This window comes from Coenobita brevimanus, chromosome 71, assembly GCF_032717465.1.
Source record: "Coenobita brevimanus isolate Jiangsu-jjx chromosome 71, ASM3271746v2, whole genome shotgun sequence".
Taxonomy (NCBI): domain Eukaryota; kingdom Metazoa; phylum Arthropoda; class Malacostraca; order Decapoda; family Coenobitidae; genus Coenobita; species Coenobita brevimanus.
The window spans coordinates 40,578,115-40,595,189 of NC_137024.1; the positions used below are offsets into that span (position 1 = coordinate 40,578,115).

At 41.4% G+C, this 17,075-nt stretch overlaps 2 protein-coding genes across 2 annotated transcripts in view; both read right to left on the minus strand.

Moving 5' to 3' along the window:
- LOC145406759 (microfibril-associated glycoprotein 4-like) overlaps positions 1–11,487 on the minus strand; it is a 29,645-nt gene extending 18,158 nt beyond the window's left edge. The window contains exons 1-4 of the mRNA XM_080277856.1: positions 11,413–11,487; positions 6,569–6,740; positions 2,627–2,784; positions 1,681–1,774 (exon numbers count right to left, since the gene is read on the minus strand). Coding sequence (XP_080133982.1) covers positions 1,681–1,774; positions 2,627–2,784; positions 6,569–6,740; positions 11,413–11,487 — 499 coding nt within the window. The remainder of the gene's footprint in view (positions 1–1,680; positions 1,775–2,626; positions 2,785–6,568; positions 6,741–11,412) is intronic.
- The window catches only part of Rab14 (RAS oncogene family member Rab14), a 512,826-nt gene that overhangs the window by 422,700 nt on the left and 73,051 nt on the right, over positions 1–17,075 (minus strand). The window lies entirely within an intron of this gene.

Here is a 17,075-nt window from a genome sequence, read left to right on the forward strand (position 1 = left end):
TCAGTCTGTCGTTACTGTCTTTAAATCCATGCATGTTTTTAACAATACGTTGTGTGTGTGTGTGTGTGTGTGTGTGTGTGTGTGTGTGTGTGTGTGTGTGTGTGTGTGTGTGTGTGTGTGTGTGTGTGTGTGTGTGTGTGTGTGTGTGTGTGTGTGTGTGTGTGTGTGTGTGTGTGCGCGCGCGCGCGCGCGCGTGCGCGCGTTTTCTCTTTTCGTACCGGAGGAAGCCACATGGATATAAAGAAAGTTGGAAAGAGAGGGGAGGGAACTCATGGGAGGAAGAGAAAGTTTTAATGTATGGGAGGAGAAACTGTGGAAGAGTGTGTCAGTGTAACGGGGAAGATGACACTTCTTATAAGTGAGTGAGCAGGGGAGGTGAGAAGGGTTGGGGAAGAGGATGGGAAAAAAATGTTGCTACTGGAATTACATTCCCAAAATAATTTACCATAGTGTTTGTCTCCTACTGTAACTAATACTTACTCTTGTAGGAAAAATGGGGGACACGAAAAGATTTTGTATGCACTCACGTTTCCTGCAAAAACACATGTTAGCTACGACAGGATATTGATTGAGTGTGTGTGTGTGTGTGTGTAATTCACCGGGTCACCGGTGTGTGTGTGTGTGTGTGTGTGTGTGTGTGTGTGTGTGTAATTCACCGGGTCACCGGTGTGTGTGTGTGTGTGTGTGTGTGTGTGTGTGTGTGTGTGAATGAAGGTCCCCATAGCTTGGAGGGAGGGAAAGTATTATAAGATAGATAAAGAAAAGAGAGCAGGACATGATACTCAGAAGAAAAATACTAAAAGTATGATTAGACGAAACTGATTGTTACAACGAAAGTGTTGATCTTACTGCTCGGCGGTGGTGGGTTGGTAAAGACTAGAAGGGGTTTTCTCATAGGGTTTATGAGGCAGACATGAGACTAGAAGTTCTGTCACAAAGTCACAGCGTCATGAGTGAGAGCTGGGGAGGGGGGGAGGGGAGGTAAAGAGACAGAGAGATAAGTCAGAGATCACTTCACCTTCCATTTACACTCAGTCTTTGGTCTAGCGTCCACGAATGAACAGTTTGTTATTAATTACGTATGTTTAAATTATTATCCACTGAAGCTAAGCATATATATATATATATATATATATATATATATATATAAGATTTTATAAGGACACTTGTGATAATTCCGTGTAACATGCAAAAATTTTATTTCATAAAATTATCGTAACAGTAATATATATATATATATATATATATATATATATATATATATATATATATATAATATTTTATAAGGACACTTGTGATAAATCCGTGTAACATGCAAAAATTTTATTTCATAGAATTATCGTAACAGTAAGAGTGTTTACCATTGCGTAATAATTGCGGTTACCGATAATAAGCCCCTAGATGGAATAAAAACCAGTCTGATGGGGAAATCTCGAACATCATTAAGTGGAGTTTTGCATGAGGTATGGCTGTAACTGCTGAATGTAGGTAATGTGAATGACTGTATATGCATGGGTTACTAATCTGAAATAAAGCACAAGATATATCAGTGAGGAAAAGAGAGGGGAGGAGAAGGAGGACGAGAGGAGATTGTGGAAAGAGGACAAGAAGGGATTGAAAAGGGTGGGGAGGAGGACAAGATGAGATTGAAAGGGGGGAGGTGTGGACAACAGTACTTACCCAGCCAAAACTCTCTGTCGAAGTCCCCGAATCCGACCTTGTAGTCCTCCCAGCCTCGCATGAAGTTCTCGTGAGGCTCGACATCGTCTCGCACCTGCATCACACCACGGTACACACACCAGTCAGGGGAACAAACATTAGCACACACACACACACACACACACACACACACACTCTTTATAACTCCCAAATGCTAACAATACTTCAGCAAGCACCAGTAAAATATTCAGCAGAATATATTCAGAACCGGTAACAAGCTTAAGTTGACTGAAAATGGAAGAAAAAGCTAGATAATATACCCTATTGTTATCATCGTTTCCAAAGTAGTTTTGTTCCATCGGCGTTAAAGAAAATAATATAAATGTTTCTTAATATGTGTTATTAACGCTACATCAATAACCTGACATGGAACTACGATCCTGTTTAGCATATAGTCTTTAACCTGGCAAATGCCATGTTTTTTTAGTTAACAGCACCACAGCCCAGCATTAGCTGCAGCAGTCGTCAGCCTGACTTGGAGGTCTGCATTAGGTAAAATGAAGTATCACTATCTTATCTGAAGTAGTGTGTATTGAAATACTGTACTTGAAATGCATCAAAGCATCACCTGCACAGAACACAGCAGCATAAAACGCCTTTAAACTCTTTAGTACGTTGGCAACAATTATTTTTGCTGTCTGCAGATGATTTTATTCAGCTTAGGGTATCTTCCATGATAAAGGGATTAATAGACACAAGTTTCCAGCCTCTTAGCAAGGAAAGATCCTTTCTGTAATGAACAGAATTGTGTAATGATAACAAGGCTGAAATAATAACCATGCTACCACCACACTGAGGGAGTTAAATATGAAATCGCGTGACACTAGTTAGAATAAAATGATAAAGCCGTCGTCGTAGCGAAAGAGTTAAATATGGAAGGGAGGACAATGAAATAAAGGTGACTGACCTGGAAGACGGTCCATCCGCCACCTTCACTCTCCATATCACAGAACACCTTCCACGGCCCCTGCACCAGGTTGGGTGGGTGGATTAGGTACACGCCACTCTTGGAGGCGCCCTGGCTTCCCTGCAGGTCATGGCAGCTTGTACCCACGTGGAACGACCCTGAAGTGGAGACACAGAGCCATAGATTCAATAATGTTACTTGTAATGATTAAAACGAGTCATTTATGTAGGTATTGTCTTGTGTTGTAGTTAGTGACGTTGTTTTCAGAAGCGTAGTGGAAAGAATACTGGTATTTGAATTCCCGTTCCTAAATGCATACTCGTGTCATTATAGTGTAGGGATGAGATGTGTGTGTGTGTGTGTGTGTGTGTGAGACAGTGGTAGTGATGTGTTTCGCTGTGACAGTGATGGCATTTTAACCCATCGCTGCAATGGCTCCTTTCAGATCTTACTTTTCCTACCATCAGACAGTTTTACTCAGGGTCAAGGATATCTCTGGTAATGAATAGATTATAAATTTCATATTAATCTTTTTTTTTTTTTTTTTTTCTACCGCCAGGCGAAATAATTCTGTTTAGGAGAGACCTCTCCTTGTGAAGGGGTTCAGTGAAATAGTTTGTTCTAACAGCAACATCAGAGGAAAATTTGGAAATAGTTGTTTTAAAAAGACCGATTATAATGCTGACGAAAATGTCGTTGTAATGACGATTATACTGATGGAAATTAAATCAGTCGAAAGTTTTGAGTGAGGTGATGAATTATGAACAGCGAGACAGTGACAAGTGAGCGGGTGTAGGAAATTAGACATGGATTGCGTTCGTGTTGGTGATGAAGCGTAACGTGGACGGGAGTGGTAATTATTGGAAGCATAAAGCAGTGGTCGTTTGTCTGAGAGAGAGAGAGAGAGAGAGAGAGAGAGAGAGAGAGAGAGAGAGAGAGTGAGTAGCTTTCACATGACAACAAACTTTTATATAATTTACGGTTGCATACACCGCAAGGAATTTTACTTATTTGAGGGTGTGCTAAATTTCTCTCTCTCTCTCTCTCTCTCTCTCTCTCATTAAAGATGTTTTTTATTCGATTCTGACTATAGGACGGAGGACTCACCATATACAGGGTGTCTCAGAAAAATAACAGGTGACTACATGTACGAACTGTACTCGTATGTATGAAAATTATGTTGCATACACCTGTACAGTAGGTTTCATCGTACTGTGGCGTGTCATTTCCTCAACAACACTGCACTGTTGAGAACGTGCCTACATTTTTCAGACATCCTGTATTTAGCCTCTTCAGTATCAAAACGCTTTATTTACTTATTTATTTATTTATTTTTGTCTTGCTAACACCAATCAATGTTATTACGCCTAGGATAGTACCTCACATACGGAAGGGGTTATAATCTATCTCCATTAACACATCAAGTCCAAGAGGGCTTTAAGTTGCTTTTAATGCCTTTATAGTTACAAAAAATATTCATAAGTCGTCATTATAGTGGAGGGATGAGATGCCGTGACGGCCTCTTTATGTTAAGGTTTTCTCTCCGCTTTTTTTTTTTTTTTTTTTTTTTTTTCAACTTAAGAAAGGCATCTTTAATTGATGCAGTTAATCCCTTCAATCTGGCTACATTTTAAATTTATTCTTGGTGTCCCTTGACGATTTTATTGAGCTTAAAGAGAGCCCCTAATAGTGAAAAGGTTAATTAAGGCTTGCAGAGTCTTTCCTACGCTGTGTATGGAGATAGCAACACTAGAAAAAGTAATACAACATCGAACTCAAGGGGTTAATAGAGACTTTGAAACCCGTCAGAAGTAACTAGTCATAAATGCATAGTTGTTGAATTTTTTGGCATAAAAAAAAATGAGAGAATGACAAAATAAGCACGCGTATGCTCTTTGGTGAGGAGCTAACAGAAGATGAGCATGACGTTAATTCCATGAGTGTAGGTATTTCTCTGAGCTGAACAAATACATTTGAGCCAGAACAAAATACCTTAATTACATCTATTGAAAAGCGAGGGTTAATCGAGATAACTATTAACCATCTTTTCGCAAGGGTATCTCATATAATCAAAGTTCACTGGTGTTTGCTGGAATAAATCACCTAAATACGTCTGTACCTATGAAAAGTATTAATGGGATGGACAGCAGTGCGAGGGAAAAAAAATGGAGGACGCAATTAACTCTCCGTTACGATGACGTCTTTTATATTTTGTTCTTGCTATCTCAGAACTTTTCCTTATTCAGGTTACTTTGATTTTTCGAACCGGAGGGTTTTAGTTACAGTCTTCATTAACCGTTTCACATTTGGGAGGCTCTCATAAGCTGAACTGAATCTTTTGAAGTAGGTATGAATGATATAAAAAAAGAAAAATAAACAAAGAAAACAAAACCCTTAGGTTGGAGTGCTGGTTGACAAGAGTGCGAAGGGAAAACTTGCAGGAAGTAATTAATGAAGTAATGTATCAAAACACCAACAAAACGATTAATTGCACCATTATTTTTTACACGCACAACTGCTGATCACCCTTTAGAGTACGGACGGTCAAAAACAACCCAACAAAAGAAACCCGCCAGGATGAGCCGTCATTTTTATCGGAGGCGTCAAGATAATCGCAGGAGACGAATTATCTCGCTTTCTCTCACCACGGACCATTTCACACTAAGCACAGGGGGAGAGAGTTCGTGTTTTTTGTGTCACTTTTCTTATACATTTTTGTCTTTTGTCATGGTGGTTCCAGGGTAATTCGCCGCAAGATGCATTGGGGGTCTTTTTTTTTTTTTTTTTTTTTTTTTTTTTTTTTTTGAGGGGGGGATCTGGTGTGAAGATATGAGACGATTGTCACGTGCAGATATTCCCACGCTTTCAAGTCCCCCTTCTTTGGAATTTACTTTCATTTCATCTTTGTGCCTTTTAATTAACGGTTTATAAATTGAAACATCCCCCAAACTCTACCAGATTATAGTAATTTTTCCGTCTTTTTTTTTTTTTTTTTTTTTAAATTCCATAGCCGGTATGCAAATCATCACTGTCTAAAGTATATCCCGAAATTTTTCCTCAGTGCATCGTCCAACTTTCAATGGAATCTTCTTCGATATATATTAAATTATCAGTTTCTGAACGTTCTATGAAAGATTTTCCAGTCGTATAATTTCAGTTTTGTGACAATTTACACCTTGCGTTTGAAAAACTGCAAGTAGATAATGATCGCAAGGAAATTGGAGGATAGGCAATATTACAGGTTGCCCAGGACTAGATATGTTAATCATAGGTGTAAGGCGAGAGAAAACCAAAAGCACGATGCAAGCAAGAGGTAATGTAGTGTACTGTAAAAGCCAGTTAACCCATTAAGGCTGTGTAGATGAACTGGTAAAGATCTATCTGCAAAATAACGTTGTTTGGAAGTAGTCATAGCAGAATATCTATGTAGGTCCAGAACAGTGCAAGGATTAACAAGATAGCTTCTAATTCTTTAACTGCTAGGAACTTTCTTCACTTAAAAAAAAAAAAAAAAAAAAAAAAAAAGGGTGTTATAGTGTTATACAGTGCAAGCTTCGTAAAAACATCCATGGCTGTGAAAGGAGAGGAATCTCTGGTTGTGAGATGTATATCAAATACTATGTCAGAACTAATTTCAAGATTAAATTGATATAAGGAACCAGGTGGGGTTTGGCAGCTATACGAGTGAAGGTAGCTTTAACGTCTTTTCCGCCTAACTGTGTATATATTCTGTTACGCCATTTTTACAGTACTTCTGCTGATTAGTTATGTTTAATATTAACTTGTATCCGTAGATTACAGACGCGTGTGTTTCGTCATTGTCCGCCATCATGTGAGCTCGGGGGCAACATCTTCACTTCCCCTTCCTCCCAAGAGCAGCGGACTCACGAAACGATTCGTCTCTGTTCCCAGTGGTGGTTGGTGGCAAAAATATTGACTTACTTGTGTAGTCGTATACATCCCGAGTCCTGGTGCCTGATGCGTTGGCGGGCTTGAGTGGCGTTGTCTCTGAGATGATCTGTCGTACGGTTCGCCGCAGTTGTAAGAGTGAGGCTGGGTCCAGCCCACCCACACTGCTGCCCTCATCACCCCGCAGGCCATCAACAACGTCATGCTGGCGAAGAAGGGAGCGCACCTCTGTTATTGTTCATTATGTTCAGCACAGTAGATATTTAACCCTTAATCATAATTTCTTCGGACCTCAACAGCGTCATGCTTGAGAAGAAGGGAAGACACCTCTTATACTCATTTCACTTTAACTTGGTTCCGAAATGCATCTTCCCGTTGACCCTAAATACTTCACATTGGACAAGGAAATGCAAGGCACCTCTGTTGTAATCTCATGACTATTTTGGTCCAAATTTGACATCTCTCCATATAGCGCTGTGTTCTTGGCACAAGACAGAGATATTGTCACAAGAAATATTACAGAAAGGATTTACAGCAGTAATATCTTATTCTTCCATCGACCTACGTGAAGTAAACACCAAAAGGACGAAGATCTCAGTCAAGTTAAGGTTGGAGAATGAGTGTTCATTATCGCTATATTTAACTTGACTATTCCGGTGTCGTATTATTTATGCTATTCTTTCTTCCACCAAACAGTTTTATTCAACATACATATGGCCATAAAGGGGTTATGGAAGGCTGTATTTAACGTCTTCAATTCGAAAAGTCTCCTCTAAGCTGAATGAAATCGTCTGGTAGCGACAAGGCTAAAATCAAAAGTATTTCATCGGACTGGAAGGGTTAAAAGGAAGGAAAACCACTCATAATCTGAGTAAAATCGTCTGTGGTCGTGAGAGTGCGAGTAGAACAGTTAGGATTTGTGGCGTCTTTCAAGGGTAAACATTGTCATTACGATGCCGTCGTTCTTTTATTTTCGTCTTGGTAGGATGATTTTATTCATATGAGGAGAGACGCTCGGATAGTGGTGGAATTCGTAATAGTCTTATTTAACCCCTTTATTACAGCGAGGTCCTTTTTTATTGTACCGCCAGGCAATTTTATTTGGGTTAGGGGAGAGGTGTGTTAGCGATGGTGTTAGTAGGTGCGATAACTGTAGTGATTGTTTCATGGTAGAGTGAGACGACTAACAGCACGCATTCTTTGCGGTATTGTGGCCGCACAAGTAAAGGCAATAACAGTACACTCAGAGCCAAATACATATCCCACCCCCCAACAATATAATAAAGCATGAAAAGAAGACACGCTGGCACTCGTAATTCATCGAACAAGTCAGTAGGACTCGACGTTTTTTAAAATTCATTACTTAAGTAAATAAAACTCACTGCTTCTTCAAAATAAATAAATGAAAATATGACTTGTTGCCTCTCAGAATTAAGCAATTAAATGAATAGGTGAGCCACAGCGTCTCTCTATACACCACCACCACCTACTCCTCCTTCGTCTCCTAGGTGGGTGACGGTAATAGGTGAGAAAAAAGTAGTGGACTAGTGATGAGTTTGAAAGGGTGCATGGTGTGGTGATGTGTATACGGTAGCCTATTGGGGAATGTACTGAGTTGTAAATAGTACCGGATACGTAAGGTAAAGGGAGAGCTATCCTGGTCAGGTCATTAAAATGAAAAATATGTACATATATATATATATATATATAAAATTAACAAAAAGTCCTAAAAATAAAGACGAGAGAGGCAAAAAATTACACACACACACACACACACACACACACACACACACACACACACACACACACACACACACACACACACACACACACACACACACACACACACACACACACACACTTCATTCCCCAGATGACCATGCCATGCTGCTGTTGCTGAAGGCTGTGGGGGATGGGAGGGGTAGGTTTATGAGGAAGTGAGATATTTATGAGACCTGAGACTTATGTCGGGGTGAGCCCTGTATCCGATGGGAAGTGTGTGTGAGAAGTGAAAGATTTACAGGGATGAGAAATTTATAAAGATAAAAGCTGTATTAGTAGTGGAAATTGTATGAGGAAATGCATAATATGTGGGAGAGTGAAATTTATGGGAGTGAAAATTGAATGGGGGAGGTGAGAAGTGTATGAGGGTGACAACAGTTTGATGTGGGGAGAGAGAGCAATGTATAGAGAAAATGAGAATTGTATGGGAGTGATAGCTGAATAGAAATAAGTACCTAATATGTCTTATGTAGGAGAAGTCAGAACAGTATGGCAGAGATGAGAAGGTTATGAAGCGTTGAAATCTGCGTGTATGGAAAGGAGGTCGGGTTGAGAAAGTCAGGGGGAGGTGAAATGGAGGTGAAAAGTTGATGATGGGGGTGGGGGTGAGATTTGGGGAAGATGGGAGCAGAGTTGGAAGTGTGAAATGTATGGGTGGGGTGGAAAGAAGGGTGGGCTGAGACTATGGATGCGATTTAGGGAAAGTGGAGGTGGGAGTGTAGGTGGAGGTGAGAAGTGGGTGGAGGTGAAGAAGGGGTAAGATATGAGGAAGGTAGAGTGGGGTGAGGGTAGGGGTGGCGTGATGGTAGGAAGTGGGGATGTAGGTGGAGGTGAGAAGTGCGCTGGGGTGAGGTGACAGCTGTGATAAATGTCAGCGATGTGCACTAATGCCTCAAATAATGGCCAGTAACATCGATACGGTTATCACGAGAGAGAGAGAGAGAGAGAGAGAGAGAGGTAGTGTGTGGTGGTGGTGGTAATGAATGTCATTAATATATCATGCAGTTCGAAGATGGGGTGTGGCTCTATTATGGGTCAAATATTGGGTGGGACTTATTATAGTACGGTACGGAAAAAATTGATTTTTTTTTTCATGCTAGGGTAAAATTTGGTTTCTTTCATGGTGGGATGGGAGATGGGGTGTGGTGTTATAATGAGGTAATGATGGGGGTTGGTTTGTGAAGTTGGAGTCAGAGATGAAGAGGGGTGGAACTTAATAGTCAGAAGTGGAGAGTTACTTTTAAGCTATTTAGTGTTTACTTTTAAGCTACAGTATTTAGTGTGATGACGGTGCTGGAGAGGGACGCCTTCACGTGGTGGCACCGATATGACCAAACATACAAACGTCCTTCAGCCCTCTCCTTATCTTCCTAAAGGAGGATGGTGGGTTGCAGGAAAAGGACACCTTCAGCCTGCAGTCCACCGGGTTTTCGTCCAGATGAGCCTGGGGTTGCAACTTCTGCAATTACTTGTATGATGACAGTTATATTCGTGGTTCTGTCGGACGATTTTTTGTAGCTTAGGGAAACCGCTTGTAGTGTAGGGAGTGTGAGGAGCCTTTTTGAAATGTAAAAAAAAAAAAGAATGGTTTATAGTGGCCAGAGAAGAAATGGACGTCTTAAGCACTGGTAATGACGACGGAATGTAATACCGGTATGAGCAGAGCGTTGGTATTTAACTACGCTTTGCAGTCGACATCCGTGTTCATGACAGGTGCTAAAGAGGAAGACGGAAAGAAATATTCGACTTGAGAATGGAGTCAGAGAATACAACAGAGAGAATTGAAGTATGAAGAAGATAAGCGCTATAACGGTGAGTGATGTAGTGGATGTGGTGACGCCCAGTGATGGAGGGAGATAGTATTGTTATGACTGGTGATGAAATACGGATTATGATGCTCTGCGTTGTGATAAGTCAGATTTTAAGAGAACTGTGTTGTTGTCTTTATGAACTTTGAATTATACTAAACCGTGAGAATGAGTACGCTGGTGAGGCTAGTTATGATGGGTATTTGCTGCTGTTAACATAAAGATGGCGGCCTTTTTATATATTTTATTTTTTTCAAGCTTCAGTTGTTTTATTAGATTTGGAGAGCCTTTTAGAATGGGGTGGGGGTAATTACAGCCTTTATTAATCCTTCAGCTATGAAAAGTCTGCCCTAAAATGCATAAAATTTTTCGGCTGACAAGAGAAAATTAGATGTCATCGCACTGAATGAGCTGAAAAAAAGTAGAGCAAAACATGGGCTTTAGTAATCCCTTCACTACAAGAGGCCTTCCCTGTGCTGCATCAAATGTCTGTTAGGTGGGCAGAAGACATATCATACTGAAGGAAAAAAAAAAGAAAAAGAAAAGAAAAAATGTGTCATTTTATCTAACTATATATATTGTGTGTGTGTGTGTGTGTGTGTGTGTGTGTGTGTGTGAGAGAGAGAGAGAGAGAGAGAGAGAGAGAGAGAGAGAGAGTCCATTTTACACGGTCTGAAATTGCCATTTCTCCATCTTGAATGTTGAGCTGTAACAAGAAATTAGTAAAATGTAATGCTAGTCACGGAGAAGTGCAATGGAAAGGATGTTTAGCCGTAGTATTCTCTTTATTTTACGATAGAGTTACGTGAAGTAAGATGCAAAGGACGAAAGTCTCCACCAAATTAACTTCTTCTCTCCTGTTAGTTTTTGTTTTCAACATATACTTGATATTTTCAGACTGTATTCAGCTTAGAAGAGATTTTTCTAACTGGAGGGGTTATATACTGTTAACCTCTTCCATACTAGAGCACTTTGTCAAGCTAAAAGAATCCAAAAATAGATTGGTAGAAGCAAGAATGGAAAACAGATAATGAATTCGCGATGCAGCCGTTAACCTACTCAGTCCGATGACGTCGTTTTTCTGTTAATCATGATAACTTCAGGCGATTTATGTTCAGCCTAGGAAAAGACATAATGTTGTGTAGGGGTTAATGGAGACTGTTTTTAACATCGTCACTTCAGATAGCCTCTACAGATATTAGCAAAATCGTCTGGAGGTAGCGAGAATAAAGCTAAAGTATACGTCACCGGACTGAAGTGGTTTTGTCATCATCCATGCGTACTCACGTTGTGCTGGGCGTCACACGTGGCCACAAACAACACAAGCACTCCAACCATTAGCACCAACTTGCCTCCCCACATCTTGACTCCCACTCCTCTATCAGTACACCACTAAATATGAATTGAGTTTTTCCTTGGCCAGTTTTTTATCGCTCGAAAGTGTACGCAGATGACACTGGCCTTATAGTTTTTGTTTTGTCGCTAATGACCTCTGCGTTAGTGGGTTTTGTTTTACAGATGGTGACACTGCGCTTATAGTTCTTGTTTTCATGGCAGTTTCCAGTTCTTATGGCTTTCGATTTGAGCTCGTCATTGATTACATTTTATGTTTGTTCCCAGGCATCCACATAAGGATGTTTAGTCGCTGGTGCATTAAACACAACGAGCACACAACTGAGACTCGCGATTGTTTAACTTGCAAGCACGTTACGCAGATTACTCAACCTACCGTGTGCCTTCTGTTTGCCCAGCGTGTGTGTATATGTCTGTGAGTGTGTGAGGTGGGGAGGGATGGATGAGGAAGACGAAGAAGAATGCTTTTTACGTTAATGCCTGTCGAGTACGCGACGATGATCAAGGCAGACAGCCAGTCTTCCTCTAATGTGTGATGTTATTTCCAGGTCCCCAGTATGTGTAGGTGTGTGTGTGTGTGTGAAGATGGAGGGAATGACAGGTGGTGTGATGTGGATGCGGGAGGGAGTCAAACTGCTGATGGGTGTGTGTAGTGTCTTCATCCTTACTACCATTTAGACTCCTACGTCATGCTTCACTCTCTATCTCCCTCTCTCCTTCTCTCTGTCGCTCGCTTGGTTTCTCTTGGTAATGAGGGCGTGGTGCGCTCTCTCTCTCTCTCTCTCTCTCTCTTAACTCATAGACGACAAATGGCAAGTTTATATCCTTTTCTTATATAACTTGTATTATAACACCTTCAGTCCGGTGACGTATTACGGTATATTTAATTTTTCTGTTTACTGGCGATTTTATATACTCCAAGGAGTTTGGTATTGGCTTCATTAATCCTTTCAGTGTGAGAGGTCTTTCCTGCGTTAAATAAAATTGTTTGAAATAGACATAATAACAACAACGAAAGGACGTTATGTGATTGAAGAGGTTAGGGATACGAACTTAGACACACACACACACACACACACACACACACACACACACACACACACACACACACACACACACACACACACACACACACACACACACACAGGGAAGATATTGTACTCCTAAAAGGTGTGACCTATATTTGACCCCCACCTCATCTCTCTCTCTCTCTCTCTCTCTCTCTCTCTCTCTCTCTCTCTCCTGTATGTCTATCTATATAAATCTCTATCCTTCTCCTCCTCCTCCTCCTCCTCTCGACTATTCTCCAGTGTACAGTATTACTCTCCGTATGCCTGTCTTAGGGAGAGAGAGAGAGAGAGAGAGAGAGAGAGAGAGAGAGAGAGAGAGAGAGAGAGAGAGGGAGGGAGAGAGAGAGGGAGAGAGAGAGAGCGTGACTGGTATAATGGGGTCAAAGAAAACGGGAGTGGGGTGAGTTTCCCTACTTCCCACATTTGTGTGTGTGTGTGTGTGTGTGTGTGTGTGTGTGTGTGTATTATACCGTATGCAAGCCTGTGCACATGTTCTCGATGCTTACGAATGTGTTTTATGTTGGTAAATGGATGCCCGTGATTAGTGTAAACAGATATATTTGATCGTAGTATAACCTTTGATGCTGGAGACATTCATCATAGCCTGAAATAATATTATCTGTGGGTAGTCAAAATAAACAAGGCCTTATACTGGAGGAAGGCTTAACAGAGACAGTTCTTTACCCACTATGTCTGGAAGTCTTTGATAAACTAAAAATCGTCCTGTAGTCAGGTTGAACAGAAGCTATCATTTTAATGAGAGAGCTAGTAAATACAGGTGATTACCCTCTCTCTCTCTCTCTCTCTCTCTCTCTCTCTCTCTCTCTACATATACAGTATATATATGCACGTGTTGTACAGAAACGCGTAAATATGTTGTATGTACTTGATTTTTTTTTTTAATTCACTGATGTGCAAGGGTAAGTAAATACACGTGATGTAGTACGATTATGTAAGTGCAAGTAATGTACTGTGTAATGGCAGGTGGTGTATTGGGTATAATGTACAGGTGCAAGCAGTAATCCCGCTCCATCCCTACATAGGTTTCTCCAGAAAGAGAGGAAAAAAGTGAACGGAAGGAGGGGACAAATAAAATGTGAGGGATGGCTTAAGAGGGAGGGGAAATGGGAGTGAAGGAGGAGAAAGATGGGGGAAGAGTGGGGATGAAGAAGTGGAAGAGGAGGAGAAGAAGGAGAAAGAGGGAGGCAGAGTGGAAGTGGGAGGTGGAGTGGGAATGAAGGAGGAGGAGGAGAAAGATGGGGAAATAGTGGGGATGATGATGAGGAGATGGAGGAGGAGAAAGAGGGAGGCAGAGTGGGCGTGAAGGAAGAGGAGAGGAGGGAGGGGGAGTGGGAAAGTGGGTGTAAGCAAGACAGCATTCCTCTCACATTTAAGAAGCGACTGAGGAAGGGTGAAGCTGTATTAACTTCTTCACATGAATACGTCTTTTCCATTATATTCTCGCTACCACTAGATGATTTTATTCAATTTAGGAAGTACTGTACTCTTATGTCTAACAGTGAAGGAGGAGGAGAAGAGGGAAGGAGACTGGGAGTGAAGGAGGAAGAGAAAGATGGGGGAAGAGTGGGGATGATGATGATGGTGACGATGATGATGATGATGATGATGATGATGATGATGATGATGATGATGATGAGGAGGAGGAGGAGGAGGAGAAAGCGGGCTATATCAAAACCCTCCAGTGCTGAAAATCTCCCTTGATGTGAGTTAGTGTAAAACAAAAAAAAAATCTCGTACCAGTGAGAATACGTGCCTTGTGCCGACCTTCGTTGTGTTTGTTGCTGGGTGGGAACGGCGAGGAACTTGTAATCGTGAGTGTACAGAAGCGGTCAATAGTTTCTTTACACGGTCTTCGTAGTCATCATAAATCCCTTCAATCCGAAGACGTGTTTATTTTATTCTTACATTCCCAGGCGATTTTATTCGGCTCTGGTACGATTTTTTGGACCTCAGGGCTTTGATGCTGTTTGGTCTCTCTCTCTCTCTCTCTCTCTCTCTCTCTCTCTCTCTCTCTCTCTCTCACACACACACACACACACACACACACACACACACACACACACACACACACACACACACACACACACACACAGCTTTACATGTGCGTGTGGCGAGAAAGTGTGTCAGCTTTTCCCTACGCTATGCTGTGTCTCACGATTCGTAATCAGTTAAAGCAGAGAACCTCCTTTATTCATGCTACTTCCAGGTGTTTGCTACCTCCATATGGTTTTATTCACCCCAGGTTAATGAAGGTTGTATCTAATCCCTCCAGTTCGAAAAAAAAAATAGCAGGGAGGGGTTAAAGAATGTTGTGTCCATTTTGTAAAGAAGAAAAAAGAATAGAGAGGGGTTAATGAAGGCTGTATCTAATTGCAGCAGTTGGTGGTGGGGGTGGGGGAAGTAGCAGAGAGGGGTTAATGAAGACTGTATCTAATCCCAGCAGTCGGTGGTTCTGGGGGACTGGGGAAATAGTAGAGAGGTGTTAATGAAGGCTGTATCTAACCCCAGCTGTTGATGGTGGTGGGGAACGGGAGAAGTAGTAGAGAGGGGTTAATGAAGGCTGTATCTAACCCCAGCTGTTTATGGTGGTGGGGAACGGGGGAAGTAGTAGAGAGGGTTTTAATGAAGGCTGTATCTAACCCCAGCAATTGGTGGGGGATGGAGGGGGAAGTATTAGAGAGAGGTTAATGAAGTCTGTATATAACCCGTAAGGTGTGGGGGGGTAGGGAAGTATAGCCTAGTAGGGGAAGGTTAATGAAGGCTGCTTCCAAGTCGATAAACCTCTCCCGATCTCCATAAAATCGTCTGTCGATAGCAATAATAAAAAAAAAAAGTCATTGTGCTGATGGGATTAACTAAGAAATTCTGCATAAGAAAGATCTCTAGGGCTGAAGGAATTTGGCTGTCTTTAGATTATTACTATCAAAGGTAGTCGGACTGACGATCGTACTTCAAAATGTAAGCAGGTACTGATAGTGGAATGTGGGGACGCATTGTTCGTAGCACCTCCCAAGCGATTTCTTGTGCTTATTATACCTTGATATTCATTTATGTGTTAGTATATTGTAGTACGAGTATAGTTTGCTTCATTTACGTTAAAGAGGATAAATAACTAAAATGTACAAAATAAATCTCTCAGGCAGAGCTATTATGGAGTTTCCATAGCCACTTAGAATACGACCGATGAACTCACCTTGTTAAAAAGAGTCAAGTTACAACGTGACTCCAGCTGGTGGCTAGCTCCGGTACACAGCACTCGGTTCCCCATACCGGGTTCATTGGCACGCATCACCTACATTGCTAGCATGGGGTAGTAACGCTAACTAGTCGAAGCACATCCCACGAATATCGCTGAACCTCTTTGGAGTTGAGTTTCCACGAAGTTAGCTGTCATATGGCGGAGAACTTCATCAGAATTAGCTGCTCATCAGGGTAACCTGATAAGACCAGCTTATTCTGACTGTTGCACCCGTTTTTGTCTTCATATTTGTGTTTTTCATTACTTTGTCCATGTATTGCGCCTAACAAATACTGCGCTGCAACATTGTTAAGTTTCAGTTCTGTCAATAGGCCTGTATTTTGTTTTTGCTGTTTTTCCTGAAACTTTGTATGCGGTGGGAACATTGGAAAGTGTTTGACAGCCATATTTTCTCGTAAATTGCTATTAAACATAAGAAAATTCTCTTGTCGTGTTAATGTCAGTCACAAGCAGTACTGTCCGGGTCTGTGCTGGTATCGGTGAAGTATTGCCCTTGTAACAAACAAAGGCGGGTTCGAAAGTTTCCAAGTTCATCCAAGGAACCGGTGCGATGGTAACAGAGATTCAGGTGTTTGTCTAAGATATTTTCACTTACTAAAAGGCTGCTAACAAGGTCTAGAACTTGGCTGTTAATACGTCTGTAGGAGGAGCTGAAGTGAGAGCTGCTGCGGAGACGAACGGGCAAGGTTTGTTGTGTGGTGTGGTCTGACGTCACACACACACACACACACACACACACACACACACACACACACACACACACACACACACACACACACACACACACATGTACACGCTTAAGAGAAAGTTGGCGCTCTGACCCCAAATTCACGTCTCTCTCTCTCTCTCTCTCTCACACACACACACACACACACACACACACACACACACACACACACACACACACACACACACACACACACACACACACACACACACACACACACACACACACACACACACACACACACACACACACACACACACACACACACACACACACACACACACACACACACACACACACACCGATGACGAAGTTTGGAAATGAAGAGTGTAATTGGCAACATATACGTATATGGTGTGTAAGATTGTTTATTTTTGGCGGCAACATGCGATAACGCCTTACACTCATAAACTGTATTCAAGATGGTAAAGAATCACTTAAGTAATAATGAGGTGATTGTATATGCACAGTAAATCTTATGATTACCGGAAGAAGTAATTTGGAAATTTGATGAATATCT